A 26,957-nucleotide genomic window follows, 5' to 3' on the forward strand; every position below is an offset into this window, starting at 1 on the left:
GCGTGGCCGTCAGAAGCTGCTGCGCGCGCTCGGAGCGAGACACCCTCTGGTACGCTGCGTGACGATTCGAGGTTGATAATTGGGGTCAGTCCAAGCGTGTTGGGGGGGGGCGCACGAGGGCGAGGGGGCACGGGGGACGCCCGGGTCGGGTCCGGGGGGACCGTGTGGCGATGGATGGAACCCGCGGGACGACTCACCGTAGTATCCCGCACCAGCCGCCGCGGCGGTGAGGAGAACCTTCCGACGCCAGGTGCTAGCGGGAGCCGACATAATTTAGGACAGGACGAATGAGTGAAAGAATTGGCCTGCTCCCTGCCCCTGCCCCTGCCTTCAGATGGATGCCCCGACGGGTTCAGCGCAGACGGACCCGATCGTGCGGTCTGTGCTCGCAGTCGGGTCGCCAAACGCCGGCCTCTCTCTGCCGAGTCGGCCCAAGACCGCGAGATCACCGTGAATGAACTCCCTATCCGCGTCGCTTCACAGACACCAGAGAACGTCGGGCGACAAAAAATTGGCCAGCATGGCCAGTCAGTCCGCGAGGGTCAGATTTCAAATTCCGTCGGCGAACGCGGACCACTAAGCGCGCGCGTGGTGTCCACACCGACACGGTAACCCGCTCATCATGGCCGATATCGCGCTCGGATACAGGGACGGGTCCGCCGATGAGATTCTGTACGGCGTGGTGCGTCCGCGGCCTCCCGCGAACCCGTCGTTCGCCCGGAGAAACGCCCTCTCGGAATCGCACCGTTGACTGACGCGTCTCCCTCGCCTTCCCCTTCCCCGCAGACCAACGAAAACGGCTTCGGCATCGAGAACCTGCCCCGTCGCACCAGCTTCAGGCGACCCCTCGCCACCCACCACACGAACAGCTCGCAGGTGGGGCTCGCCATGAATCCCGCGGCCGGGTCCAACGTCAGGGAGATGCAGCGCAGGAGGGGCATCAAGCCCACCGACCACCACAGGCAGAACCTCGCCAAGCTCAGGGAGCAGAGCGCCAAGAACCAGGCGCGCAAGCTGAAGGAGGCGGCCGAGAAAGACGCCATGATGAAGTCTCACATCGGCGCCGCCGACCGCGCCGCTCAGAGGGCCCGCGCCGCGTCCTCCAGGCCCGCGTCCGCGGCGCCCCGACCCCCGACGACGGTGTCCAGGGAGGAATCCGTCTACGGCACCGACTTTGTCCGCCAGAACTCGACCATGACCGTGGCCGAGGCGGCGGCTAAGGGCAAGGAGCGGGTCGCCGAGATGCGCAGGGCGCAGGAGGAGACCCGCCGAGCCAACGACTTCATCGCCAAGAGGGACTACGGGCGGGTGCCGGATTACCTCGTCGAGCGAAAGCTGGAGCTGGCGGAGCGAGAGCGCGAGAGGCGGGAGAAGGAGGAACTCGCGCACATCCCGCCGGGGATGAGGGTCCTGCCCGAGGACGAGAGGCTCAGGACGCTGGAGATACTGGCGGAGAACAGGCAGGACGTGGAGGAGAAGCTCCTCGCGCTGCCCATCGCCAAGGATGGCACGCCCGTCGTGCACCGGAGGAAGGCTGAGCTGGAAGCGCGCCTGGCCGAAATCGAAGACGCGCAGCGCATCTTCGGGCGATCCACCGTCCTAGTTCGAGCGTGAGCCGCGCTTACTGAGACGCGCGTGTAATATATTCATGGATGGGACGAGACAGTGCATCGAATCGAATTCACTCGCGCCTCGAGCTCCGTCGCGGGTGAAACCTTCCTCATCATGATATGAGGCCCCTCGTCGAATGACCGACTCCGGGGGTGCTCATCCCCGGAAGCCCGTCGACATGAACTCCGTCGCGTACGCCACGTGCATCGCCACGCCCCTGTGCAGCACCGACTCGTCCAGCACGTACTTCCCGCTGTGCAGCGGCCACGTGGCACCCGCGGTGACGTTGTACGCACCGAGCCACATCATCGCGGACGGCCACTCCTCGGCGAAGAAGGAGAAATCCTCCGCGGGCATGACGGGCGCGACGTCGACGACGGCGTCGTCGCCAAACATGGACGTCGCCACCTCCCTCGCCAGCGTCGCGGCGCGCGCGTCGTTGACGGTGGGTGGGTACTCCTCGTGCCGGACGCCGTTGCTGACCGGGAAGAAGTCGACGTTCACGTCGCACCCGTGCGCGGCTCCCGTGGCGGCGGCGACGTGCTCGATTCGACCGTGGAGCCACTCGAACGTTCGCTTGTCGAGAGCCCTGAACGTCCCGGCGAGCACGGCTCGGTCGCCCATCACGTTGCTCGCCTCGCCGCCAGCCTTGAAAATCGTGGTGGACACGAGCGCGGAGTCGAGCGGGTCGGTCAGCCTCGACACGATGGTCTGCGTGGCCATCACCGCGGCGGCGCCGCACACCACCACGTCGACGTTTTTGTGGGGCACAGCCGCGTGCCCGCCCGCTCCCGTGAACGTGATCTCGAACGAGCCGCTGCCGGCCATGATGGTGCCGGAGCGGGTCCCCACGGTCCCGCTGGGGGTCTCGGGGTACGGCCAGTTGTGAAGCGCGAAGGACGACTCGATCGGCGGCGTCATGACTCGGAGGCCGTCTTCGAGCATGCGTCTCGCGCCCGCGCCGCCCTCCTCCGCGGGCTGGAACACCAGGCGCACCGTGCCGCGGAGTTCGGGCTCAACGGACTTGAGCACCTTCGCCGCCCCGAGCAGCATCGCGGTGTGACCGTCGTGGCCGCACGCGTGCATCCTGCCAGGGATCTGGCTCCTTCGCTCGAGCGGGATGTCGGACTCCTCCGTCACCGGCAGCGCATCCATGTCAGCGCGTAGCGCCACCACCGGGGCGGAGCCCGATCCGATCGTCGCGACCACTCCGGGCGCCGATATCTCCTCGAACGAAACCCCCATCGCCGTCAGCTCGCGCTTTACCACCGCGGAGGTCTTGTGTTCCGTCCACATCAGCTCGGGTTGCAGGTGGAGCTCGCGTCGCAGACGCACCACGTAGTCCGCCACGTCCTCGGCGTTCGCGAGCACCCCGCGGAGATCGTTCAGGTGGGACGCGCACGTCTCGTCGGTGCACGCGTCATCGGCGCGGACCGCGACGTGCGGTGCGACGCATATCGCGGCGAGGAGCAAGACGGCGCGAAGTTTCATGTCGACCGTCGGATCGAAGCGCGCTCGGTCGTCGTGAATGGAGCGCCACGCGTTTCTGATGAGAGTAAGGTTTTTGTGTGGGGACCAGACGTCTCCAGTCTCGCCTCACGGCGGTCGACATGGCGCCCCCGCCCGAGGCTTCGGATCCGGCGTACGTCACGGGTGCCGCCACGCTGCGCTCCGCTAAGCACACGGCGCGGTACAGCAAGGCTCGTAAAGACGATCCCGGACCCGTCGCTCCGCGCGGGGCGCTCCCGGCCGAGGTCATGGAGACTTGCGTCATCTCCTACGACCGCTCCGTGCACGACCTGGCTCCGGCTGTGGCTCGACTCCTGAAGCGCGCGGGGCCCGCGGTTGGAAGCTGGCCGGACCCGGACCGGTGCGGAGATCTGGAGGACTTCGTCGTGCCGGCGCAATCGCTGAGGGACAGCAAGGCGGGCTCGTGCGATGAGGCTCAGGCGCACCTCGCGGACGTTGTCGCCGCTGACGAGAGCCGCGGCGGACTGCTTCAGTCCTTCGACGCCTTCGTGTGCGAGCGGGTGCTTCCGGAGCTGAAGAGAAGGCTGGCGGCGTGCGGGGCGCTAGCGAACGAGCACGAGCCGGTGCGGTTCTGGTATCAGAGGCCGCCGACGCTGAGGCTCCAGCCCGGGCCGTCCACCCGGTTCGTCAGGGCGCACGCCGACGCCGATTACGGTCATCAACACGGCGAGCTCAACTTCTGGATGCCGCTGACGTGCCAGTCGAGGACGAAGACGACGATCTGGCTGGAGTCCGAGGCGGGGGCGGGAGATTACTCGCCGCTGGACATCGCGGTGGGTCAGGTTGCGTTGTTTCACGGGACGTCGCGGCGGCATCACGTCCCAAGGAATCCCACTAGCTCGACGAGGGTGTCAATCGACTTCAGGGTCGGCGTGGAGGGGTACTTCGACCCGGGATGGTCCATGAAGGGGACCAGGGCGGATCACAGCAGGATGCAGGTGATGTTGTGAACCGGAAATAGATTAGGCGATGGGCATTCGCGTAGACGAGTAGATCGATCGGGGCATCGCAATGTTGTATTTCAACAAGGACACCCGCGAGTATGCAACACATCAACCAGCAACGCGGTCCCAACCGCTTGCCCCCCCAATTCCAATTATCAGTACACAGCCACCGCCGGACCGGAGTCCGGGGTATTCCTCGGCGTTTAGCGAGGAGTGAACGAGACCTTCTTGTCCTCGCCCGCCGCGGGGTCACCGGCCGCGCCGATTTCCCCTTTGTCTATGTCGACGCCGGCGAGCACGGTGGGCCGGCGCTCCGACTCGACCCGTTCGGGGTAGTTGACGTTGTAGTGCAAGCCCCTGGACTCCTTCCGCATGCCCGCGCACTTGACCACGGTCAACCCGACGGTGATGAGGTTCCTGAGCTCGTGCGAGGAGAGACACTCGCCCCTGGTTCTCATCTCCGCGTCGCACCGCGCGAGCAGCCTCTCGAGTTCCTCCTCCGCTCGCGCGATGGTGTCCGAGTCCCTCACGATGCCGGCGGCGGACCACATGACGCGCTGAACCTCCTCGCGCATCACACCGGCCCACTCGGGATGGGCGTCGTACTCGAGTACGCTCCCTTTCGAACTCCCTTTGACCGCCATCCTGCGAATCTCCTCAACCGCGGCGGCTTCCTCCGCGGCGGCAAAGAGGGGTTCCAAATCCGCGGCGTCATTCGCGAGCCGGTCCGCCGAGGCTCGAAACGCGCGGTTGGCGAAAACCACAGCCTCGAGCAAGGAGTTGGACGCGAGCCTGTTGGCGCCGTGGAGGCCCGTGCACGCCGTCTCGCCGCACGCGAACAGGCCGTCGAGGGAGGTTTGGCCGTCGAGGTCGGTGCGAACGCCGCCGCACAGGTAGTGCGCCGCCGGCACAACCGGGATCCTGTCCGAGGTCATGTCCAGCCCGCGTTCCTTCAGCTCGGCGGCGATGCCCGGGAAGTGCTCGAGGATATCGTCCGCCGGCAGGTGGCTGACGTCCAGGTACACGCACCTCGCCTCGATCCCAGCCTCCGCCGCGGACTTGATCTCGCAGTCGATGGCCCTCGCCACCACGTCGCGCGGAGCGAGCTCGAGGCGATCGTCGTACCGCGACATGAACCTCTCGCCCGCGTGGTTAAACAGCCTGCCGCCGTGGCCTCGCACGGCCTCTGTGATGAGAAACGCGTTCTCGTTTGGCTTTTTCTTCGCCGCGACGCTCCCGGGGCCGGTGTACAGCGACGTCGGGTGGAACTGGTAAAATTCCATGTTGGCGACGTCCGCGCGCGCGCGCACCGCCATCGCGACGCCGTCCCCGGTGCTCACGCTCGGGTTCGTGGTGCTGGGGAAGAGCTGACCTGCGCCGCCGGACGCGAGGAGGGTGCAACACGCCAAGAACGTCACCACGGCGCCGTCGCTCCTGCGGATAACCTCGGCGCCGATGCACCGCCGGCTAGCGCCGTTTGGATCCTTCTCCGAGACGAGCAAGTCGCGCGCCGCGTGGTGCTCGTAAAAGGTGACGTTCGGGTGAGCCCTGGCGCTCTCGAGCAGCGCGCGCTCGATCTCCTTGCCGGTCATGTCCGCCGCGTGCACGATGCGGTGCTTGGAGTGCCCGCCCTCCCTCGCCAGGTGCAACGAACCGCACGCCCTCCGCGTAAACTCGCATCCAAACGCGACGAGCTTGTCCACCGCATCTTTCCCCTCGGCGCACACCACGTCAACCGCCGCCTGGTCGCAGAGGAAATCGCCCGCGATCTGCGTGTCCCTCGCGTGCTCCTCCGCGGTGTCGTTCGGATCGATCACCGCCGAGATGCCGCCCTGGGCGTAGTGCGTGCTCCCCTCGTACGCCACATCCTTGGTCACCACCGCGACTTTGCCAAACTCCGCAGCCTCCAGCGCGTAGGAGAGGCCGGAGATGCCGCTGCCGATGACGAGAAAGTCGACGCGAAGGGAGGATTTGCGGTCGTCCTCGCCGGTGGATTCGGTCACCGTGACGCCGGCCGGGTTCTCGATGACCGCGACGGGCGGCATCGGGGCGCGACGACGCGCGCGCGCCCGGTTGACGACGCGTCCCCCGGCGGCGGCGTTTCGACGAAAAGAGGTTGCAGCGCGAGACGAGCACGCCGCGGGGGAACCCCGGACCGCGACGCATCGCCCGGAACACGCCGCGGGCGAGCCACGCGCCATCGCCACGATCGGCACGGCGTTCGCCATCGCGTTCATAGCGGCTCGATCCCGAACGATACGCCCTGAAGGGACCCGGCCGCGACGACGGACTGAACGCGGATCGCCCCGTTGCCCGGCACAATTGCGTCCGTCTCCCGGGAGGTGACGAGACGGTCGCACACCGCGGGTTCAAGCGTTGGGAGCGGGCCCGGTCGATTTAGGACGAACGCGCGCTCGCCTTCCAACACGCGAAGGACGAGGAGCGATACGTGGGTCTCCGTGCGGGACGCTTTGCGCACTAGCCGGCGCTTCCGATCGACGTCACCTCCGATCGACGTCACCTCCGATAGCCGTCGGAAGGTGTGGTGGAAAAAAGACCAGAAATGACGGTTGGGGAGCCTCGTTGAGACCACAGAAACCGCTCGTATGGGTTTTCAGAGAGAAAAGAAGAAGCCAAATTGGTCTTTGTGATGGCGCGCGGCGCGCCACAGCAGATCAGATACGAGCCTTCGCAGCCAAAAACCAATTCTGGTGGGAACTGTCAGGCAGTGGAGGAGGAGGAGGAGACCATGATGAAGCACCTGCAACGGGCGGGCGAGGTCATAGCCCTGTATCGCAGGTGCCTCGAGGTCGCGCGGCTGTTTCCGGATCCGTGCGGCCGCAATTATCTCCACTACTACGTCGTCGAGAAGTTCCGGAAGCGGAGCACCGAGACGAGCCCGACGATTATCGGCCGGCACATCAAGCAGGGGAGGAACGCGGTGCGTCGGCTCAGGCGGTCGCTGCACTCGCGACGGGACTATCAGCACGTCATCGAGCTCGCGTACGGACGCAAGGGCCCGTTCAAGCACCTGCTGAGGGAGGCAGAGATCGAGGCGAGCCAGCCACCCAAGCTCGCGAGGCCGCCGAGGTTCATGCTGGAGCCGCTGCCCGGCGCGTCGGGGGAGACGTTCACGCTGGCGTCCCTCGAGAAGTTCCTCGATCCAAGCACGAGGGAAGCGACGGGTGCGGCGGCGGCGGAGAGGGAGGCGACCGAGGCGTCCGCCAGGTTGCAACTCGCGGTGCTCAGGGAGCTGGTGCCGACGCGATGGGTGAGACGCGCAAAGTTTGCCGCCCCGCGGGAGGAGGACGCGTCGGAGGAGGACGCGTCGCATCCGACGAAATCGCCAAACGACGAAGCGGGACGCGATCGACGAGCGTGGAAGCGGGATTGGCTCCCGGCACCGTGGGACGTCGACAGGTCGCCGCCTCACGAGGTGCGCGGGACGTCGCGGGGCACCGGCGCGGAGGCCCGACCGCCGTCGAGGCACTGGTCGGGCGCGTCGACGGCGGCGTGGATGGTGAACCACCTCGCGCTGATCAGGACCACGTTCGTACCGGCGGTGGAGGCGATGAGCGCGGACGGGGCGATCGGAAGGGCGTGGCGGCGGCTGTACGCGTCGACCCTGGGCGAGCCGAGGCAGCGCGACGCGCTGAGGGTCGAGGGCGCGCCGGAGAGCTGGAGGGACCCGCACGTGCCGTTCAAATCGACCGGTCTGGTGCTGAGGTTCAGGGACCGCGTCGTGGACGAGATAGACCCGGCGGGGATGGGCGCGCGCGACGGGGACGAGGCGTAGGTCGTCGCGCGTCGAAGCTTGGGTTAATCTTACGTGTTGAGGAAATAATATTAGGGTTAAGTTCGTCGCGCGTTCTTACTCGATTCCCAGGCGGAGGGTCACCGCCTGCCTGTGCGCCTCGAGCCCCTCCACCGCCGCCATCCTCGCCACGGACGGTCCGAGCCTGTCCAGACCCTCCTTGGTCAGCTCCTGCACCGTCATGTACTTCACGAACGAGTCGAGGGACACCCCGGAGTACATGCGGCTGTACCCGTAGGTGGGCAGCACGTGGTTGGTGCCGCTCGCGTAGTCGCCGACGCTCTCCGGGGTGTACCTCCCGAGGAAGACAGAGCCGGCGTTGTCGAGGGAAGGGAGGAGGGACTCCGCGTTCTCAACGTTGACGATGAGGTGCTCGGGGGCGTATCGGTTGCTGAACTCGCACGCGGCGGCGATGTCGGGGACGACCACCGCGTAGGAGTGGCCCAGAGCCTTGGCGGTGATGTCGGACCTGGGCAGCGCCGCAGCCTGCCTGGCCACCGCCGCGCAGATATCGTCGAGGTTGACATCCGGGGTGACGACGAGGACAACCTGGGAGTCCGGGCCGTGCTCAGCCTGGGAGAGGAGGTCCGCGGCGACGTGGGACGGGTGCGCGTCCTTATCGGCGATGACCAGCACCTCGGAGGGACCCGCGGGCATGTCGATGGACACCATAGCCTCCGAGTTTTGCAGCGTCATCTTCGCCGCCGTCACGAACTGGTTACCCGGGCCGAAGATCTTGTCAACCTTGGGGCAGGTCTCCGTCCCGTGGCCCATCGCCGCGACCGCCTGGGCGCCTCCAGCCTTGAGGATGTGCGTCACCCCCGCCTTCTTCGCGACGTACAGAACCTCCGGAACGACGCTGCCGTCCTTCCTCGGCGGCGTCGCGAGCACCACGCTCTTGCACCCGGCTATGGCCGCGGGCACGGCGAGCATGAGCGCGGTGGACGGGAGCACGGCGGTACCCCCGGGCACGTACAGGCCCACCGCACCGATGGGTCGGCTCACCCGCCTGCACCTCACGCCCGGCATCGTCTCCACGTCCACATCCGCGACGTCCTTCTGCGCCTCGTGAAACTTTTTGATGTTCTCGTACGCCACGTCGAACGCCTCGCGGACGTCGTCGTCGAGGATCGGGTCGGGGAGGTCCTCGACCCTCACCACGACGGCGTCGAGGTCCACGCCGTCGAACTTGGACGTGTACTCCCTGACGGCGGCGTCACCCCTGGTGGCGACCGCGTCGACGATGGGCGCGACGGTGCCGAGGATGGCGGTGAAGTCGACCCTCGGGCGCTTCAGGATCTCGACGCGCTCCTCGGCGTTCAGGTTGTCGTAGACGTAGGTGCGGATGGACATCTGATCGGGCTCGGCGACGGCGGCGCGAACGTTGACGTGGCCGCGAACGGCGCGGCGGGCGAGCGCGGCGCGGCGAGAACCGGAGGCGGCGGAGGATCGCGCGCCGGGGAGAGCGGGAACGACCCTGTGGATTGCGGACGCCGCAATCATCGAGCTGCGGACGGAGTCGCGGTGGCGAGGGACTCGGGGGCCTGGGCTCCGAGGGGTCCTTCGCTGGGCTCCGAGGCGTGAGGCGCGAGCGGGTTTACGACTCGCGGTTTCTCGCCGGTTACGGCTGCAACGTGACGACGCGAAGGTGAGAACGTCGCGCGGGTTGTGGCGCGGCGCGGCGCGACCGGAGAGAGCTCGGTGACGATGAGACGTGGCGCGGGGTATCGGGGGAGTCCGATCAGCTTTGGGTTGGGTCGGGTTCCCCAGTCTGTTTGACCGTGAAATTTCGTGGCAACACTTGAGTGCTAAGAGAAAAAACCCGTATGGCGAATCAGTTAGGTCAGTGTCGGGATCTGTATGTGAGATCCAGGATTTTTTCAGCCAATCAGAGCGCGATCTGGGACGAAGGGATATGCGCCTTTCCGAGCGACCGAGGATTACGCCCCGGCACAGCCGAGGTACGCGCCTCTCCGAGAGAGCTCGCGCCACCACACCGGATCTAAACAGACCCCGGGACAAATATGTCCGCCATGGCGACCATCCAGCTGGCCGGCGCCCCCCTCGTCGCCCGCCGCGGCTCCGCCAAGAAGGCCTCCAAGGCTAACCGAAGGGCGATGCGATGCAACGCTGCCACCGCCGCGGAGGTCGAGGGGAAGGTCATCAGCTACCCCTTCGTCAAGCTCGTCGGTCAGGAGGAGCTCAAGCTCGCGCTCATTCTCAACGTCATCGTGAGTACCCCGAGTTCCGAACCGCGGGGATCCCCGAGGTCGACCGCATCGCGTCGACCCCAAAAACCCGTCGCCCCGAAACCTCATCCGACGAGATAGGAAAGGAAGGATCGCGAACCGAGCGCAGCCCTGACCGTTCGTGCATCCCCCGCCCCCTCCGTGCCCACTCCGCAGGATTCCCGCATCGGTGGCTGCCTCATCATGGGCGACCGCGGCACTGGCAAGTCCGTCGCCGTTCGCGCCCTCTCCGATCTCCTCCCCGAGATCGACGTCGTCGAGGGCGACGCCTTCAACTCGTCCCCGACGGATCCCCAGCTCATGGGCCCCGAGGCGCTGGAGGCGTTCAAGGCCGGCCTTGAGCTCACCTGGGCTAAGATGAAGGTTCCCATGGTGGAGGTTCCCCTCGGCACCACCGAGGACAGGATCTGCGGTACCATCGACATCGAGAAGGCGCTGGCGGAGGGCGTCAAGGCGTATGACGCCGGCCTCCTGGCTCGCGCCAACCGCGGCTTGCTCTACATCGACGAGGTGAACCTTCTGGACGACTCGCTCGTGGACGTGGTGCTGGACTCCGCCGCGGGCGGGTGGAACACCGTCGAGCGCGAGGGTATCTCCATCACCCACCCGGCTAAGTTTATCATGATTGGATCGGGCAACCCGGAGGAGGGCGAGCTCCGCCCCCAGCTTCTGGACCGCTTCGGCATGGCGTGCAACATCGCCACCATCTTCGATCAGAAGCAGAGGATCGAGCTGGTGAAGAACCGCATGGCGTACGAGGCGGACCCGGAGGCGTTCGCCGCGTCGTGCAAGGCTGAGACGGACGAGCTCAAGGCTAAGATTTCCGCGGCGCAGAAGATCCTCCCCAACGTCACGATGGACCGGGACCTGGCGCTCAAGATCTCCGGCGTGTGCGCGCTCGTGGACGTCGACGGACTCCGCGGCGATATCGTCGTGACCCGCGCGGCGAAGGCGCTCGTGGCGTACGAGGGACGCGATGTGGTGACCGAGGACGACATCAAGCGCGTCATCGGCCCGTGCCTCAGCCACCGCCTTCGCAAGGATCCTCTGGACACCATGGACGGATCCTTCAAGGTCATGCTGGGCTTCAACAAGGTGTTCAACGGCTCCGCGCTCAAGGACTTCAGCGCCGCCATGGAAGAGGGCGTGAAGGACCCCGAGGAGGAGCAGCGCAAGGAGGAGGAGGCCAAGGCAAAGGAAGAGGCTGCCGCGGCGCCGAAGAAGGCTGGAGCTTGGGGCGGACTTCCCGGGTTTGGCCGCTAAAAACTGGGGGTTTTGGACTTGTCTCAATATTACTTGTACCCTGGTAATGATCGTCCACGTCGTCCACGTCCGCGCCCGTGAGGATGATATTCATGCGCAGCTCGCGCTCGGACGCCTTCCCACTTACGCTTTCCCCGCCCGCCGCCGCCGACGTCGACCCCCCGGATCAGCTCGGAGAGCGTCAGCGCGCTCACGAGCCCGACCCCCCCACGATTGCGGACCCGACCGCGCCAATCCCGAACGGCGCGACGCCCACGCCGACCAACGACGACACGCCGGTGTTCAAGAACTCGCTCACGGCAGGGGCGCGGCGATGCCCTCCTTGATGAACGGATGCGTCAGCGCGTGCGTGACCGTGATCCGCTTCTCCGGGTCGAAGGTGAATATCTTATCCAGCAGGTCCGCGAGCTGGGACACCTTGCGTCGCTCAGCCTCGCCCAGGTTCTTATCGTGCGCTGCGAGCACCGCGCTGAGCTCCTTGACCGGCTTAGCGTCGCGAATGAGCCGCCGGATTGCCTGGCGCGTCACCGGATCGTCCTCCACCACGCTGAAAACGCCCTCATGGTTGTAGTGGTTGTCCCTGAACGCCGCCCTCCGCAGCAGCTTGCGCGGCACCGGTCCCTTTGCCTCGATGAACTTTTTCATCATCTCGTTGTTGGACCGACCCTGGAACGCTATCTTGCCCATGTACAGCTCGTACAGGCAGCACCCGATGCTCCACAGGTCCATGGGATGAGAGTAAGGCAGACCCAGGATCACCTCGGGCGCCCTGTAGAACCTGGACTGGAGGTAAGGGGTGATCTCGTTATCCCCGTCGAACATGGCGCTGCCAAAGTCGCATATCTTGATGACGTTGTGGGACTTGTTGACCAGAATATTGTCCGGCTTGATGTCCGCGTGGACCACGCCGCAGTTCTTGAGGTGACGCAGCGCGATGAGCATCTGGGTGGCAAACGACCGGACGCCGTGCACGTTCAGACCGACGTCGCGGCCGTACTTCTTGATAACCTCCCTCAGGTTCATGTGCATGGACTCGAACACCATGAACACGTGGTCCCTGAACTCGAACGATCGCAGGAACCTGACGCAGTGCCTCTTGTTCTCCGGGTCCGCGTCCATCAGCTTCTTCAGCACCGTAATCTCGAGCTGCGCCGCCTTGTACATGGTCTCGTTGGCGCGGATCACCTTCAGCGCAACCTCCGAGTACTCGCCCTCGCCGACGTGCGTTGGGTGCGTGGAGACGTCCGCGGGTAGCGGAGGTTGGGGTTGGACGCCGGCCTTTTGCGCCAGGTCCTTCGCCTTGACCACGGTGGAGAACACCCCGCGCCCGTGGCTCTCCATCACCTGGTACCGCCCGTCCAACACCTCGCCCATCCTCGCCCGGTAGTACCCCTCCGCGTCGTCCCAGTTATCGCTCAGTCCCGCGGTCATGTCCGCCGCGCCCGTCTGCGCAACCTCCGCGGTTCTATCTATCCTGTGCGCCGCCCGTTCCTCCGCCTCGTCGTCGAACATGTCGTCGGCGAACATGTCCGGCGCGTCGTCCGAGGCGGCGGCGGATGGGGCAATGTCCGGGCGGTCGGGCGCGGTAGCCGACGGGATCGGGGGTTTGGCGGGACGCGGGGGCGACGGCGGCGGCGCGTCTCCTCCTTCCGGTGGCTCGGTGGCTCGGTGCTTCGCCATGATGGCCTCTCTCCGTTTCCTTCGTTCCTCCGCGAGCCTCCTCTCCCTCTCCTCCTCGTCTTCGTCGTCCTCCTCCGACTCGAGCAGCCCGGGCGCGGTCTCCTTCAGCGCCGCCTCGACCCTCGCCCGGTACCTCGCCTCCTCCTCCGCGGCGATCTTGGCCTGTCGCTCCTTCTCAACCTTCTCGCGCTCGGCCCTCTCCTTGTCCTCCCGTTCCCGCTCCGCCCTCCGCTTGCCGTCCCTCTCCCGGTCGCGATCTCCCCTTTCGCGGTCCAGCCTATCCATGTGCGCCCCGCCGCCCCTGTCGCGGTCCCGTTCGTCCCGCCGATCTCTCCCGCCGCCGCCGCGGTGTTGGTCTCGGTCCTTTTCCCTGTGGTGATCGCGGTCCCTGTGGTGATCGCGGTCCCTGTGGTGATCGCGGTCCCTGCCGCTCCCGCGGCCGGAATCCCTGGGCCTGCGCGAGTCGCGGTCGTCCCAGCTTCGATCGCGCGAGTCATTCCTCCGCCTCTTGCGGTCGCGGTCGTCGTCGCGCGCGCGATGCCTATCTCTCTCCTGGCGATCGGGTTCGGGCACGTGGATTTCGCCCTCTTCGTCGGAGTCCGCGTTGGGGGAAGCCATCTCTCCTCCTCGGCGCGACGTGGACTGCGGCGTCGAAGCGCGCGGCACGCAATTCCAGCACAATTCCGCCTGAGTCACCAGCCGTGGGCTCCGATCGAAAGTTCGCGTGCCTTCCCCGCGATCGCCAGTGCGCTCAGGCGCTCGCAAAGGTAGAGTCGCAAGATGGGCGGACCCCCTTACCAAGTCTTCGTCGGGAACGTCCCGTACGATGCCACCGAGGAGCGTCTGCGAGACATGTTCAGCGAGGTCGGACCCGTGCACGACTTCAGGTGCGAACCCGCCCGGGGCTTGGGCCCGCCGATTCGTTAGGGTAATCTTTGCTCCCCGCCCCGCGATCGAGACCGCGTCCGTTCCCTGACGCACCGACCCTGCGTTTCCCCCAGGCTCGTCACCGATCGTGAAACTGGCAAGCTCAAGGGCTACGGCTTCTGCGAGTACATGGACCTGGCGACCGCGGAGAGCGCCAAGAGGAACCTGAACGGCCGGGAGTACAACGGCAGAAACCTGAGGGTGGATTTTGCGGACGCCGCGGATCGCGAGGCGTTCGCCAAGAAGGCGGGCGGCGCGGGGGGGGGCGGCGGGGCGCCGATCAACTACGACACGCCCATCGGCGGGCCACACGCCGCAGCGGGCGGGGCGCAGATGTCCGCCGCGGGGATGGGTCAGGGGGGCGGGATGGACCAGATCACAAACAGGATCTCGGAGATGTCGCCCGCGCAGCTGTTCTCGGTGATGAACCAGCTCAAGCAGCTCATCGGGCAGGACCAAACCGGGGCCAGACAGCTGCTGGTTCAGAACCCGCAGCTCACGTTGGCCATCTTCCAGGCGCAGCTCACGCTGGGGATGACCAAGGCGCCGGGGGCGGTTCAGAACGGTCAGGGCATCCCGGGAGACGGCGCGCCCCTGCCGGGCCCGCCGCGGCCGATGGGCGGCTACCCAGGCAATCCCGCGCCCGGCTACGGAGCCCCTCCCCCGCCGCCGCCCGGTCAACAGGGTTACGGCATGGGCGGCGGCGTGATGCGTCCGGGTCCTCCCCCGGGACCGCCGGCGGTTGGCGGCGTGGCGCCGTTGCCGCCGCCGCAGATGTCGCAGATGGGGGGCATGGATCAGCAGCAGGCGCTGCTGCAGCAGGTGATGAGCATGACCCCGGAGCAGATGGCGATGCTGCCACCGGATCAGAGGCAACAGGTGGAGATGCTCAGACAGCTCGCCTCGCAGCAGATGATGTGAACCCGTCATTAGAGAACCAGCGATTGAGAACACAACCGCCAATCCTTCGTAGTCCCCGCGCTTCGGCGATGTTGCGGAGAGTGACGACACCCTGACGTTAAAAATGCACAAGCTCCATCTGAGATCTGTGATGCTACGTCAATCGATTCTGACTCTGCAACGTCATCAAAGACACTCTTTTACAATATTGTCACAGAAAATCATATCAACAAATGCCGGATCACGTCTTCCTCAGTGAAGGAAAGGCGAACCGTAGGGGTATCGGCACACTCGACTGTGTACATGTTTTCCCCCTTGTCGTAGCCAACGATGATTCCAAACGCCCACCGTTGTCTCGTCAGTGGGCTCGTAAAGTCGATCACGTACCGACCGACGACGGAGCTACCCAGAGGAAGACCCAGCTTGACGAGTTCCTTTCGGATTGCTGCGTCGGTCTTGTCTGAGGGCGACTCGGCCTCAGCCGCGGCCCCAACCTCTCGCGTCCACCGCCCCGCGTCCGCCTCCTCATCCTCGTTGCATTCCTTCTCCTCATCATCGGCCCGTTCCCGCCCGCGATCCTTCGCCCGTTCCCGGTTTGCGTCGGCGTCGTCGTCGGCGTCGTTTGTCCCCTCTCGCGCCCGCCTCTTTCGGATGGGCCGCTTGGTCCCTCGGGCCACGGCATGGACGACTCCGGGCGCGGTTCGGTTCGCTCCCCTGACAAACCCACTCGCGTCCGCATCGATGGGTGCGGTGAAGTAAGGGTGGCGCAGCGCCTGCCTGGCCGTTATCCTCTTTCTCGGGTCGAGGGCCATGAGGCGCCAGAGCAGGTCGGCGGAGAGCGGCCCGATGGAACCGTCGGGGAACACGTCGAGAAGCGACCGGGGCATCCAGCGTGGGTACGAGTCCCCACTCCAACCCTCCAAGTGATCCACGTCGTCCCAGGTGGCGGCGCGCGGGGTGCCAAACACTTTGAATATGGACAGCAGCTGGTCCAGCGTCCTCGCGCCCTGAGCGTACGAGAACTTGTTGAAGAGGGAGTGTCCCAGGCGAAGCTCCGCGAAGATGCACCCGGCGCTCCACACGTCAACCTCCGGTCCGTACGTCTCTCCGTCGCCGTACCCGTCGTCCAGGTCGGGTTGGTTCTCGTCCGCGTACTCGTCCTCGATCGTCTCGTGGTGCAGAAGTCCCTCGGGCGCCACGTTGTACGGCACAGTGCACGTTCGAAGCGGCGAAACTGGTGCGGGTGGCGTCTGGAGCCGGCGGCTCGACGACCAGCTCGCGATGGCGACCCGGCCGACGCCCCCGTCCGCCGTGGGGTCCAGCAGCAGGTGGCCGGAGTGGAGGTTGCGGTGGCATATGCCGCGCGAGTGCGCGTGCTCGAGGGCGCGCAGAACCTGTCGCATCACCGTCCTCGTCCGCTCCCGGGTGAGCGTCGCCGAGTTCGGATCCGTCCACGCCCGGGGGGGCCTGCACGACGCCGCGTATCCGTCGTCGCCGGGATCCCCGCACATCCGCGTCCACTGCGCCCTCATGTTACACGGAAAGTGGTGGTGCACCAGGAGCAGCTTCGGCTCGCCCGGCCTGTACGCGGGAGAGTGGGGCAGGGGGAGCGGGGCGGTCGTCGTCAGCGTCATCTCGGGCGACGCGATTCCCGGCGCGTTCCTCAGCGCACGCAGGTTGGCCACCTCCCTCAACTTCCTGCAGGGTAAGCCCTCGTTCGGTTTGTCGCCCATCATGACCACCTTCACGGCCTTCGCCTCGCCCGTCAGCCTGTCCTCGCACAGCCAAAGTCTCTCGTCCCTACCCACGCGAGGGAACACAAACTCCCTGACGCCGAAGGAGTTGTAGTCCGCCAGGCCCGCGCGATTGGTTTCCGCCTGACCCTCCGTGGGCGGAACGAATGAGAAGCCCCCGTGCACGGCCGCGCGTCTCTCCCCGGGCGAAAGGTCGTCGTCCGAGGCGTTCAGGCCCAGGGTGGGGATTCGCTTTATGAATCTGAACCTCTTCACAGGGTCCCTCGCGAGCAGCTTGAACGCCTCCCTGGCGCCCCCGTGCCTGGCCTCCATCTCGTCCAGCGTCTTCTCTTCCTCCAGCCTCAGGCTGAGCTCCCTCCAGACCATTCTCGATCGACCAGCTTCAGCCATCGCCCTGCACGTGCGCATTGCGTTGCAGATGTCCTGCGCTTCACGTAGTTTCGACAAGACGAGCCCCAAGACTGCCCCGTCCAGGTGGGATATGTCCACCACGGTGGAACGCGTCTGCGCCCGGTCGGATGACTGGGCCCATCCGCTCAGTCTGACGCTGCGTCGCGCTCGCTTCGGCGCCCTCGAATCCTCCTTCATGCTCGGAGGCAGGGCGCGTGCCCCTCGCATTTCTGATGTTGTGGTGTTTGAAAAATAAATTTCCTGTCTCGTTCCTGTCTGCCTGTCTGCCTGTCTGCTGTCAAAACATGTGCACTGTCACAGCTGCCCTGCTGCGGGTTTAGCGCCGACCCGGTTTATTCCCCGAACTGGAGCAGCGATCTCGTGCTCACTGCGACCGGCGCCGAGACGTTTAACCGACCAACAGTACGTCGATCGAGTCGAGGTAGATTGCGGCGCATCGGGGGCGTACACACCTCTTCGGGATCCGTGGGCGCGCGGTTTGCGAGCCTGTCGTCGAGAAAACCCTCAATTCAGCGACGATGAGCGGGATGGAGGTCGCCAAGACCGCCTCAGAGGTGGTGGATGTGGTGCGTGCCCTCCCTAGCGACCACCGTTCGATCACGACGCCTCGAAACATCGCGAAACATTATAACTCACTCCAGATCCTCGGCGGATACGCCGTGCACCCCGCTGACTTCCGACTCGATCCCCCGACCCTGCATTCGTTCAGGAACTCCAGGATCGCTCGGTGAATGTGGACGGCGGCACAGCGATCAGGCTGGAGACCCAGACCCACGCCGTGGGCATCATCCAGCCGCCGCCAGATATCCGCGCAATCGTGGACAAGACCGCCCAGTTCGTGGCGAGGAACGGACCGGACTTCGAGAAGCGCATCCTGGGAAGCGAGAAGAACAACCAAAAGTTCAACTTTTTGCTTCCCACCGATCCTTACAACGCTTACTACCAGAGCAAGATCGCCGCGTTCAAGGAGGAGGCGGCAGGCGGAGACGCGGCGGCGGTGCAGGCCAAGGCTGAGGAGGCCGCCAAGGCCGCGGCCGAGAAGTCCGGCATCGCCGTCGTGGCGGGCACCGGCTCCGCAAGGGCGAAAGTCCTCCAGGCTCCCGCCAAGGCTGAGTACAGCGTGGACGTGCCGCCCGGGATAACGTCGCTCGATCTGGACGTGATCAAGCTGACGGCGCAGTTCGTGGCGAGAAACGGCAAGACGTTCCTCACGGGCCTGACGAGCAGGGAGCACAGCAACCCCCAGTTCAACTTTCTGAAGCCGACGCACTCCATGTTTGGGTTTTTCACCTCCCTCGCCGACGCGTACTCCAAGGTGTTGATGCCCCCCAAGGGTCTCTCGGAGCAGCTCAAGAAGGACGAGGACAAGTCCGCGCTGCTGGAGCGCGCGCTGCAGAGGCTCGAGTGGGACAGAACGCAAGAAGCTGCCAAGAAACAAGAGGACGACGAGCTCGAGAGGGAACGCGAAGCCATGGCCGCGATCGACTGGCACGATTTCGTCGTCGTCGAGACTATCGATTTTTTCGACGAGGAGGACGAGGAGCTGCCCATGCCCTTAACCCTGCGCGATGTGGTGACCCAGCTGCGCGACGCCGATGCGGAGACGCAGGCGGACGGAGCCGCGGCGGGCACCGCGGAAGAGGATGATGCGGCGGCAGACGTGGAGATGGACGAAGACGAGAAGGATATGATCCGGGAGGGTGTCGCGGCGGGCGCAGCGCCAAGCGGCGTTTCTGGCCCGGAGCCGTCCATGAAGATCGTTCGCAACTACAAGAAGCCCGAGCAGATCGCCGCGGAGGCGAAGGCGAAGGCTTCCGGGGGGGTGGACGCCACCAAGTTCGCCGTGTCGCCAATCACCGGCGAGCTCATCGCCGTGGACCAGATGGCAGAGCACATGAGGATCTCGCTCATCGACCCCAAGTGGAAGGTGCAGAAGGAGGCGATGCTGGCGAAACTGAGAGACAGCACCATGGCGAACGATGAGGAGGTCGCGACGAACGTGCTGATGCTGGCGCGTACCAGACCGGACATTTTCGGCACCACGGACGAGGAGGTCAGCACCGCGATCAAGGAGTCAATCGAGAGCAAGAAGAAGCTCGGAAGTGGGGCTGGTGCGACGACAGAGACGGCGGGGGGCGGCAGTCTGCCTTCGGCACCCATCCCTCCACCGCCTCCTCCGGCGCGGACGGCGGTACCCGCGCCTCCGGCGACTCCGATGATGCCGCCAGCTGTGCCGCCGCCGCCCGTGATGGCGCCGCCGCCCCCGACGGCTGCCGGTCCCGCGCTCAAGTCCGCGCCCGCCGTCCCGATGCCTCCGCCCGTCTCAACGCTTCGACCCCTCGGCCCCGGCATCGCCGCCCCTCCCCCTCCCGTGGCGGCTCCCGTCGCTCCTCCCGCTCCTCCCCCCGTCGCCCCTCCCGAAGACGACGACGAGCCGGGTACGAAGAAGCGGAAGGTTGGAGAGATGGAGTTGGATTCCGAAGAGGATTTCCTCGCCGCCAACGGGGGCTCTGGAGTTATCAAGGTGACGTTCCCCAGCGTGGACGGCGACGACAACCTGAACGGGCAGACGGTGGATCTGAACGTTGACTCCCTGAGCACACCGGTGTCGGAGCTCAAGAAGCTCATCAAGGAAGCCGCCGGGGGTCTCGCGGCGAACAAGCAGAAGATATCCGTCCCTGGGCTGGGCTTCTTCACTGACAAAAACTCGCTGGCGTACTACAACATCAAGTACGGGACCACGCTGCAGCTTAGCCTAAAGGAGCGTGGCGGACGTAAAAAGTAGCTCGTGGGAAGAAAGAAAACATCAGACATTCATAGGTCAAAACGCGGATCCAGCCTTCCCCCGTGGCTCAAACTGCCTCAATCCGGGTTTGGCGAACAGCACGGGCATGTCCTTGGCGCACTTGGCCTCCTTCTCTCGCGCGCTGCTCTGTTGGTCAGCCAGGCGCTTGGCGTCGCGCAGAGCCTCCGACGCCGCACGAGACGACGGGTTAGAGCGCAACGCGTCGGTGAAGTCCTCGCACGCGGCGACGTAGTCCTCGAGCTGCATTCGGCACCTGCCCCTCGCCAGCAGCGCTGAGCAAGCGTCAACACCTTCAGGCTCCACCGCACCGCCTCGTTCCACAGCCGTCAGCGTCGCGGTGTGGTCCTGTTCTGCGGCCCTCAAATTTCCGAGGTGTTCCCTGGCGCGTGCTCGCGCGGCGTGAAGCTTGGCACACGCCCGCGGGTCACCCTCGTCAGCGATGAGCTCGATGCCCCTGCTGAAAAATACGGACGCCTCGGCGTGTTTGCCTTGCGCAGCGAGCTCCTGGCCTGACATGAGCGCGTCCATCGGGTCGCCGACCGCCTCGACATCCGCGCCCGGGGCCGCATCGTCTTCAGCGGCGGCGGCGGCGAGGAACTTGCGGTTGTTATCGCCGAACCACGGGAGTTGGTTCGCGAGTTTGCCCTCCCGGCGCTCCAGGATCTGGCGTCTCAACGCGGCGAGATCCGGCGGCGGCTGAATCGTCCTCGAATCGTCCTTCGTACCCAGGGAGATAACCTCCTGAGCCCGGAGCGTCTTCCACCTTCCTCTGGACGACTCCGACTTGACCATCGCCAGCCTCACCTCGTCTTTGTTCTTGACCATGGTCCACTCGTCGACCCCTCCCGCCAGTCTCAGCGTCAGCACCGAGCCGGAGTCGGTCCCTCCGCCGACGTCGGGGATGACGACCACGAGCGGCGTTCGGGGCTCCCGCTCCTCGCCGCCGCTCGGCTCTGACGTGACCTTCGCGCCTTCCATATCCGCGGGGACGCCGAGCAGGTCCCCCAACCTGACGACCACGACCAGCTCGTCGTCGTCGTCGGCCCAAGCGTACCTCTCCACGGGTCGCGTCACCGTCGGAGGGGACGGTATCGAAGCTGGTCCAAGCTCGTCCGGCGCGAGGAGGCGCGGGGGCATGCGCTTGATGCCTCGCGCGGCGTCGAGACGGGCCATTCTCGTGTCGCCGTCCGGGTCCGGGCGCGTCAGCTCGTTCTGGACGAGGTCGATCGCGCCCTGCGTCATGTGGTTACCCACGAAGTTTGTGGTGGCTCCCGAGTCGGGTTTCTCGTACCCGGGGGCGACGGTGAGCGCGCTTCCGTCGGGGTTTTGCTCGAGCGCGTCGTATCCGGTCCGCGCCCCGGGTCCCATGGATATCTTATATTTACCCCCGTGCGCCCCTTTCGTCCAAACCCGCGGGTACCTCTTGCCGTACACCTTCACCGGTTCGTCAGCGTCGTCGTCCGATCCAACGCCCTCCTCGCGATCTTTCTCATCGTCGACCTCGTCGCGGCCCAGCGTACCGTGCTGCTTGTACTCCTTCCATGCCTTGGCGTGCTGCGCCCCCCGGCTGAGCTTGTCGATCGAGGAATTGTACAGAGTCGGATCGGGAGCGTCGAACGCCATGGCGCACGACTGTGAGGATGGGGGTTCGTGCGCTCGCGAGAAAACGCTCCGAGCGTTTTTCTGCGCCTCGGGCCTGTCGGCTCCACTTGGAATGATTTTCGCAGGTTGAGCAGAACTTTCTCGTCCTTTCAAGAAATGCCATCCACCCTACACGGCACACGCAAGACATGAAGTTCACCGGGCGCGGTTCACTGTGTCCGGACGGTCGTCGACGCGACGGATGCGAGGAACGGCGTTGGAAGGGTTTTCCTTGACCCGCCGGTCAAAAGCGTCTCTCCACCGATCCTGATTGCGATCGCAACGCGCCCAGAGCCTCCCGCAGCTCCTCGCTCTCGATTTCCCACCCTTCCCCAACCCTAGGCGGACCCAGCGCGATCGCCTCATCGCGAATCGCCTCCTCGCGAGCGCGTTCGAGCGCCATCCGCGCCTCCCGCGCCTCCGCCTGCCGCCGGCGCTCCGCCAACATCGCAGATGTCTTCGCCTCCAACGCAGCCTCCGCGGCTCTCCGCTCCGCTAAAACCGCCTCCGTCTCGGCCGCGCGCTTCGCCGCAGCGCGCTTGGCGCGCTCGAGCTGGAGAATGGCGTCCGCCTCCATCTCCGCGCGGGCGATGGCGATGGGATCCAGAAGGGGTTCCTCGTCGTCGTCGCCGTCGTCAACCGCCGCCGGCGCCGGTCCCTTACGGCTCCTTCGCGTGGAAGTACCGCCGCCTCTTTTGATATCCGACCCAGCCTTCCCGGCCTTCCCGGATTCATCGCGTCCCGGGTTCGAATCCTTCGTGGGTTCCTTCGCGAGCTCCGCCACCAGCCGCCGTCCCTCCAGCTCCACCCCGCACAGCGTCTCGATGACCTTCGCCGCTTTTGATTCGGACTCGGTCAACACAAACGCGTAACCCATGTTCTTACCCCCGCGCCTCGGCAGGCGCACGCCGGTGACGCCCGGTAATTCCTCCAGAAGCCACGCGACGTCTTTTTTGCCCAGCGCCTTGGGAATGTTGGACAAGTACACGGTCCGGGGCTCCTCCTTCTTCTCCGGGGAACCACCGACAACATCCGAGTTTGACGGCTTCGACGGCTTCGACGGCTTTGGTGACGACGAGGAGGAGCCTCCGCCTCGCGCTCTCGGAGCGTCGCCCTTCCCGGCGGGCTGGGTAGGAGAGGAAGTGTCGCTGCTGCCGCCGCCACTGCTTTCGTCGCCGCCGGGTCTCGATCCCTCGACCGCCGCGGGCTCGCCCGTGTGCACCCTCGCGACGCGCCCGATGGTGCCGTCCTCGAGCCGCACCTTTACCCCCTGCGGGTGCGTTGACGAGTTGGTGAGAAACTCGCGAACCTTCCCGCGTCTCACCGCCCCGCTCGCCTGATCCTCCTTGCGGATCACGTCCACGTCCACGCCGATCGGAATGTCGGCGCGTCGGCGAGGGTCGGGGTCCACGCCGGGGCGGACCCACGCGAACCTTTCCTGGTTGGACGACGACGACGACGACGCTTGGACGACACACGAGACGCGTGTGCGACACCCGCTGCCGCCGCCGAGGGCATTGGGAGCTCTTCTTGGATGCGGCGACGCACGAGTGATCCTCGTCGCGGCGGAAAGGAACCGCGGCACCCTCGTCGGGGCTGCCGCCGGCGACGTCATCCGAAGAATGGCGAGAAATCCACGAATCTGATCTGCTGTTGCCGCGTCAGCATTACTTGTATTTATGGTTAATTGTGCACAACACGTACGGACAAAACACCTAGTTTCTCAATATAAAATCGAAAACCGTAGTGGTTCCCGGGTCGAGACATTTTGAATTTTCTTGGGCAGACCGCGCCGCGCCGAGCAGCCATGAGCGGCATCATGAGGGCCGCGGCGCGTGGTGCGCGTCGCCTCGAGTCCTCACGAGTGACATCCCACGCCCGCGCGTCGATCGCACCGTTTCACCGCATCGATGGCTCCGAGAAGTCTTGGAACCCCTCCGCCGCGCAGATCCGCGAGCCCGTCGGTTTGCCCGGCATGACGTTCACGCCGTGGGGGGGCGTGAGCGACGGCGAGAAGATCAGCGCCCTGGAGGCTAAGATGCGATGGATGGAACACTCGATGGAGAGGAAGATAAGCTACCTGGAAAAGGAGCTCAGGAGTGCGAGGGAGGAGGCGGCGACGTCGCGGCAGAGGGCGGTGCCCGAGGTGCCGGAGCTGTACTCCAGGACGACGCCCGAGTCCCTGCCCCAGTTTGAGGCTCTCAGGCGGCTGAAGGTGGCGGACCTGAGGGCGCTCCTCAAGGTTCGCGGGTGCAGCACGGAAGGGAGGAAGCACGACCTCGTGTTACGGCTGGACGAGAATAGGGACGCGCCCGTCATAGCCGCCTCCGGACCCGCGGCGACGGCGGCTTCGCAGGCTGCGGATGCCGCGTGGAGGAAGGTGCAGCGGGAGATCACGCCGCCCAAGTGCACGGGACACGACGAGGTGTGCAAGGTTAGGGTGGTGAAGAAGAGCGGACCCAACTTCGGCAGGCTATTCTTCACGTGCCCGCGGACCAAGGACGACAGCTGCGACTTCTTCCAGTGGACGCACCTGCCGCGGCGACGCGACGCGCGAGGGGGTGCGTCCAGCAGAAAGGCGTCGAGGCGGGTGACGACTGTCGAGGTTGGGGACGCGACGCTCTCGCGGCGTGCGACGATCCCAGCCGAGGTGAACCAGGACGACCTGATGGCGGTGAACCTGTCGGAGCTCATGGAGGAGTTCACGATCGTGGCGTCCGGTAGGCCGCGCGTGTACTGAACGTCGGCGCCGTCACGCGTCGAACCGAGTAGCTCCCGAACCATTTACGGTCAAGATCTGATGCAGACTGCAAGTGTCTCAGCTAGCTACTAGAGGGGCTTCGGCTCCTTCTCCGCCTCCGAAGGGGTCTTCGTCTTGAGACTCAGCGCGTGAACCCCGTCCTTGATCTCCTGATCCAGCAACCCGTACACCAGCCTGTGCCTCGCCACCATGTTCATGCCCGCGAACGCCTCGCTCACGCAGTACACCTTGAAGTGCGTCTCCGCGTCGGGATCCCCGCTGGGATTCCCGGAGTGACCCGCGTGCATGAAGCTCTCGTCCTTGATGGTCAAGGTCACGGGCGACAGAGACTCCGTGAGTTTGGCATGGATTCTGCCGTAAATCGGCCTCATGGCTATGGACATCGCCCTCCGGAGCAGCATCACCGTGCCCCGCCAAAGTGTGTGTAGTGTCCTTCCCTATTGGATAAACACTCAAAAACCTGCTTGCGTTGCGGAGAAGTCTCTCGCGGTGGCGCCCTTGGGGAGCGCGGAGCGCGACAAGCAGATGTCTATCGCGGCATGCCGTCGTGTAGCTCTGTGCCCGTCGCCTGGGCTCGTTCGACACGACCCCGGGTGGACGTGTCAGCGGGCCCGATACCTTCTCCCGTGGAATCGCGTTTCCAAGGAGGGCACCACCGTCGCGGCGGCTACGAAGAAGACCTCGTCGACCTCCGGAGGCCCCGACTCGCTCGCGGGTTCGCGGCAGAGGGGCCGCGGTCGCGGTCGCGGTCGCGGTGGGAAAGCGGATCGCGACAGGGACGGGCGTTCCGGTTCGGAGGGAAGAAGGGGTCGGCGTCGGGGAGCTCCCGCTCGGAGGATGGACGCGGACGAGGCCATCGAGAGGGCGCTCGCGCTCGCAACCACCCTCGGCGGCGACGGCGGTGGCGACGACGTCGACATGCGCCTGGTGGGACAGCTACTGGCGGACTGTAAAGACGCGCGAACGGAGGCGGCATCGGAGGCGGCTTGGTCGTTGTATCAGGCGGCGGTCGTCGCGGGCACGGCGGCCGAGTTCAACATCCGGCAGTACAACTTTGCGCTCGGCGCGGTGCAGCGCGGCGCCGCGGGGGAGGAACGCGTGAGGGCCGTCTGGGACGCCCTCGTGACCGCTGCGGTGCCGCCTAACGCGGTCACGCTGTCACAGCTGGCGCACGGGCTGTGTAAGGGCGCGAAGGATGTCCCGTCCACGCTCGCCGCGCTCAGGGAGTGCGCCAGCAGGGGCGCCGCGGTTGACGCGTACGTGCTCAACATCCTGCTCAACGCGTGCCTTCGGGAGGCGGCCGCGGCGGGTCCCGACGCGAGTTCGGACGTCAAGGCCGTCGTGCGGGAGTCGGCGCTCGCGGTGTGGGAGGCTGGCAAGGGCATTCACAACGAGCGCACGTTGACGAGCACGATCAAGGTGTTGGCTGACGCAGGCGACGTGGACGCGGCGGTGCGCACGTTTCGGGCGGCGTGGGAGGATAAGACGCCCCTGGACGTCGACGCGCTGGCCACCGCGCTGAGGATCTTTGCCGTCAAGGAACCCGCGGCGGTACTGATCGGGGTGATGAACATGGCGCAGGAGCAGAGGGGTCTCGAGCCCAACACCATGTGCGCCAACATCGTGCTCGCGGCGTGCTCCAAGGATGGTGAGTTTAGCACGGCGCTCACGCTCTGGCGGCACATGCTCGAACGAAGGACGCCACCGCCGGATAAGGCGAGCCTCGCCTCTGTCATCCTGGCGTGTGGGCGCGCGGGGCGGGTGGACCTCGCGCTCGATGCGTTCGCGGAAGGGAAGGAGAAGGGCGTGGAGTGCGACACGGTGACGGTGAACGTTCTGCTCGAGGCGTGTGCAAAGTCCGACGCTCCACCCGGCGAGGCGCTCGGCATCCTCATGGACGCCATAGAGTCCCGCATACCGGTCGACGCGCTGACCATCTCATCGCTGCTCACGGCGTATTACTCCTCGCAGACCCCGACGAGCCTGGCCAACACCCCCGGCGCGCTCGATCAGGCCTTCGCCATCGTCGAGCTCGGCCGTTTCATGTCGGTTGAACCCACGCCGCGGGTCACAAACGCGCTGCTTCGCGTTTGCGTCGCCGCGGGTGATTTACCGAGGGCGTCGAGGACGTTCGAGGAGACGGTCGCGACACAGAGGGACGGTCAACTTCCCGCGGTGGACGAACGATCCATCAGGGTTCTCGTGGACGGCTACGCGGCGGCTGGGGACCTGGCCGGCGCGGCGGGAGTGCTCCGCGATGCGGAGTGTTTGGGCGTCAAGTTTGGGGACGGGACGGCGGCTGCGCTGATACGCGCGTCCATCGACGCCGGGGACGTGGAGAGCGCGACGAGGGCGTACGAATCGTGCGTGAATCACCACGGGGTCGGGCCGACCACCAGGATGGTCAACGCGCTGCTCGTCGGGCTGGCCAGGTCCGGTAGTTGGCGCGAGGCAATCCGGCTGGTAAGCGATGACGTCATCGGGTCGGAGACTTGCGAGGCTGACGACGAGACGGTGCGGCTCTTCTCCACCGCATTCGAGATTGGAGGGGAGGAAGAGCAGGCGGAGGTTGCGAAACAGATGGGCATGTGGCTCACAGGGTCCGACGACGCGCTGATCGCGCACCTGCTCGAGAGAGACAGCGACGAGGAGAGTTGAAACCACAC

At 65.9% G+C, this 26,957-nt stretch overlaps 16 protein-coding genes across 16 annotated transcripts; 8 read left to right on the forward strand and 8 right to left on the reverse strand.

Annotated features, from left to right (window-relative positions):
- The first annotated feature begins 596 nt into the window (after window positions 1-596).
- MICPUN_106619 (predicted protein) lies at window positions 597-1,661 on the forward strand. Its single transcript, XM_002506678.1, has 2 exons — window positions 597-682; window positions 787-1,661. Exons 1-2 carry the CDS (start codon window positions 623-625, stop codon window positions 1,612-1,614), a joined length of 888 nt encoding a protein of 295 aa, XP_002506724.1. The 5' UTR covers window positions 597-622; the 3' UTR covers window positions 1,615-1,661.
- A 106-nt stretch (window positions 1,662-1,767) lies between these two features.
- Window positions 1,768-3,102, reverse strand: MICPUN_89067 (predicted protein; the record flags this gene model as incomplete). The annotated part of the gene is made up of 1 exon (XM_002506826.1): window positions 1,768-3,102. One exon carries the CDS (start codon window positions 3,100-3,102, stop codon window positions 1,768-1,770), a length of 1,335 nt encoding a protein of 444 aa, XP_002506872.1.
- Window positions 3,103-3,221: 119 nt separating this feature from the next.
- Window positions 3,222-4,091, forward strand: MICPUN_64821 (predicted protein; the record flags this gene model as incomplete). Its single annotated transcript, XM_002506679.1, has 1 exon — window positions 3,222-4,091. The coding sequence occupies one exon, from the start codon at window positions 3,222-3,224 to the stop codon at window positions 4,089-4,091; it is 870 nt and encodes a 289-aa protein (XP_002506725.1).
- A 49-nt stretch (window positions 4,092-4,140) lies between these two features.
- On the reverse strand, window positions 4,141-6,130 carry MICPUN_96095 (predicted protein; the record flags this gene model as incomplete). Its single annotated transcript, XM_002506827.1, has 1 exon — window positions 4,141-6,130. The coding sequence occupies one exon, from the start codon at window positions 6,128-6,130 to the stop codon at window positions 4,289-4,291; it is 1,842 nt and encodes a 613-aa protein (XP_002506873.1). The 3' UTR covers window positions 4,141-4,288.
- A 605-nt stretch (window positions 6,131-6,735) lies between these two features.
- MICPUN_64823 (predicted protein) lies at window positions 6,736-7,881 on the forward strand (the record flags this gene model as incomplete). Its single annotated transcript, XM_002506680.1, has 1 exon — window positions 6,736-7,881. The coding sequence occupies one exon, from the start codon at window positions 6,736-6,738 to the stop codon at window positions 7,879-7,881; it is 1,146 nt and encodes a 381-aa protein (XP_002506726.1).
- A 75-nt stretch (window positions 7,882-7,956) lies between these two features.
- On the reverse strand, window positions 7,957-9,252 carry MICPUN_89073 (predicted protein; the record flags this gene model as incomplete). Its single annotated transcript, XM_002506828.1, has 1 exon — window positions 7,957-9,252. The coding sequence occupies one exon, from the start codon at window positions 9,250-9,252 to the stop codon at window positions 7,957-7,959; it is 1,296 nt and encodes a 431-aa protein (XP_002506874.1).
- Window positions 9,253-9,862: 610 nt separating this feature from the next.
- CHLL2 (magnesium-chelatase subunit chli-like protein chloroplast precursor) lies at window positions 9,863-11,463 on the forward strand. Its single transcript, XM_002506681.1, has 2 exons — window positions 9,863-10,130; window positions 10,305-11,463. The coding sequence occupies exons 1-2, from the start codon at window positions 9,924-9,926 to the stop codon at window positions 11,409-11,411; spliced, it is 1,314 nt and encodes a 437-aa protein (XP_002506727.1). The 5' UTR covers window positions 9,863-9,923; the 3' UTR covers window positions 11,412-11,463.
- Window positions 11,464-11,705: 242 nt separating this feature from the next.
- Window positions 11,706-12,842, reverse strand: MICPUN_89199 (predicted protein; the record flags this gene model as incomplete). The annotated part of the gene is made up of 2 exons (XM_002506829.1): window positions 11,706-12,617; window positions 12,684-12,842. 2 exons carry the CDS (start codon window positions 12,840-12,842, stop codon window positions 11,706-11,708), a joined length of 1,071 nt encoding a protein of 356 aa, XP_002506875.1.
- A 1,029-nt stretch (window positions 12,843-13,871) lies between these two features.
- MICPUN_64827 (predicted protein) lies at window positions 13,872-15,128 on the forward strand (the record flags this gene model as incomplete). Its single annotated transcript, XM_002506682.1, has 2 exons — window positions 13,872-13,978; window positions 14,093-15,128. 2 exons carry the CDS (start codon window positions 13,872-13,874, stop codon window positions 14,937-14,939), a joined length of 954 nt encoding a protein of 317 aa, XP_002506728.1. The 3' UTR covers window positions 14,940-15,128.
- Window positions 15,129-15,139: 11 nt separating this feature from the next.
- On the reverse strand, window positions 15,140-17,260 carry MICPUN_104600 (predicted protein; the record flags this gene model as incomplete). Its single annotated transcript, XM_002506830.1, has 1 exon — window positions 15,140-17,260. One exon carries the CDS (start codon window positions 17,258-17,260, stop codon window positions 15,140-15,142), a length of 2,121 nt encoding a protein of 706 aa, XP_002506876.1.
- Window positions 17,261-17,601: 341 nt separating this feature from the next.
- Window positions 17,602-19,868, forward strand: MICPUN_104601 (predicted protein; the record flags this gene model as incomplete). The annotated part of the gene is made up of 2 exons (XM_002506683.1): window positions 17,602-17,649; window positions 17,793-19,868. The coding sequence occupies 2 exons, from the start codon at window positions 17,602-17,604 to the stop codon at window positions 19,866-19,868; spliced, it is 2,124 nt and encodes a 707-aa protein (XP_002506729.1).
- Window positions 19,869-19,904: 36 nt separating this feature from the next.
- On the reverse strand, window positions 19,905-21,512 carry MICPUN_64830 (predicted protein; the record flags this gene model as incomplete). The annotated part of the gene is made up of 1 exon (XM_002506831.1): window positions 19,905-21,512. The coding sequence occupies one exon, from the start codon at window positions 21,510-21,512 to the stop codon at window positions 19,905-19,907; it is 1,608 nt and encodes a 535-aa protein (XP_002506877.1).
- A 1,234-nt stretch (window positions 21,513-22,746) lies between these two features.
- Window positions 22,747-22,920, reverse strand: MICPUN_77211 (predicted protein; the record flags this gene model as incomplete). The annotated part of the gene is made up of 1 exon (XM_002506832.1): window positions 22,747-22,920. A coding segment is annotated over one exon (174 nt), but the record flags the coding sequence as incomplete, so codon positions are not given.
- Window positions 22,921-23,337: 417 nt separating this feature from the next.
- MICPUN_64832 (predicted protein) lies at window positions 23,338-24,270 on the forward strand (the record flags this gene model as incomplete). The annotated part of the gene is made up of 1 exon (XM_002506684.1): window positions 23,338-24,270. The coding sequence occupies one exon, from the start codon at window positions 23,338-23,340 to the stop codon at window positions 24,268-24,270; it is 933 nt and encodes a 310-aa protein (XP_002506730.1).
- A 116-nt stretch (window positions 24,271-24,386) lies between these two features.
- Window positions 24,387-24,656, reverse strand: MICPUN_76883 (predicted protein; the record flags this gene model as incomplete). The annotated part of the gene is made up of 1 exon (XM_002506833.1): window positions 24,387-24,656. A coding segment is annotated over one exon (270 nt), but the record flags the coding sequence as incomplete, so codon positions are not given.
- A 472-nt stretch (window positions 24,657-25,128) lies between these two features.
- On the forward strand, window positions 25,129-26,949 carry MICPUN_104604 (predicted protein; the record flags this gene model as incomplete). Its single annotated transcript, XM_002506685.1, has 1 exon — window positions 25,129-26,949. The coding sequence occupies one exon, from the start codon at window positions 25,129-25,131 to the stop codon at window positions 26,947-26,949; it is 1,821 nt and encodes a 606-aa protein (XP_002506731.1).
- Between the last annotated feature and the right edge of the window lie 8 nt (window positions 26,950-26,957).

Source organism: Micromonas commoda, chromosome 16 (genome assembly GCF_000090985.2).
Source record: "Micromonas commoda chromosome 16, complete sequence".
NCBI classification, from domain to species: Eukaryota; Viridiplantae; Chlorophyta; class Mamiellophyceae; order Mamiellales; family Mamiellaceae; genus Micromonas; species Micromonas commoda.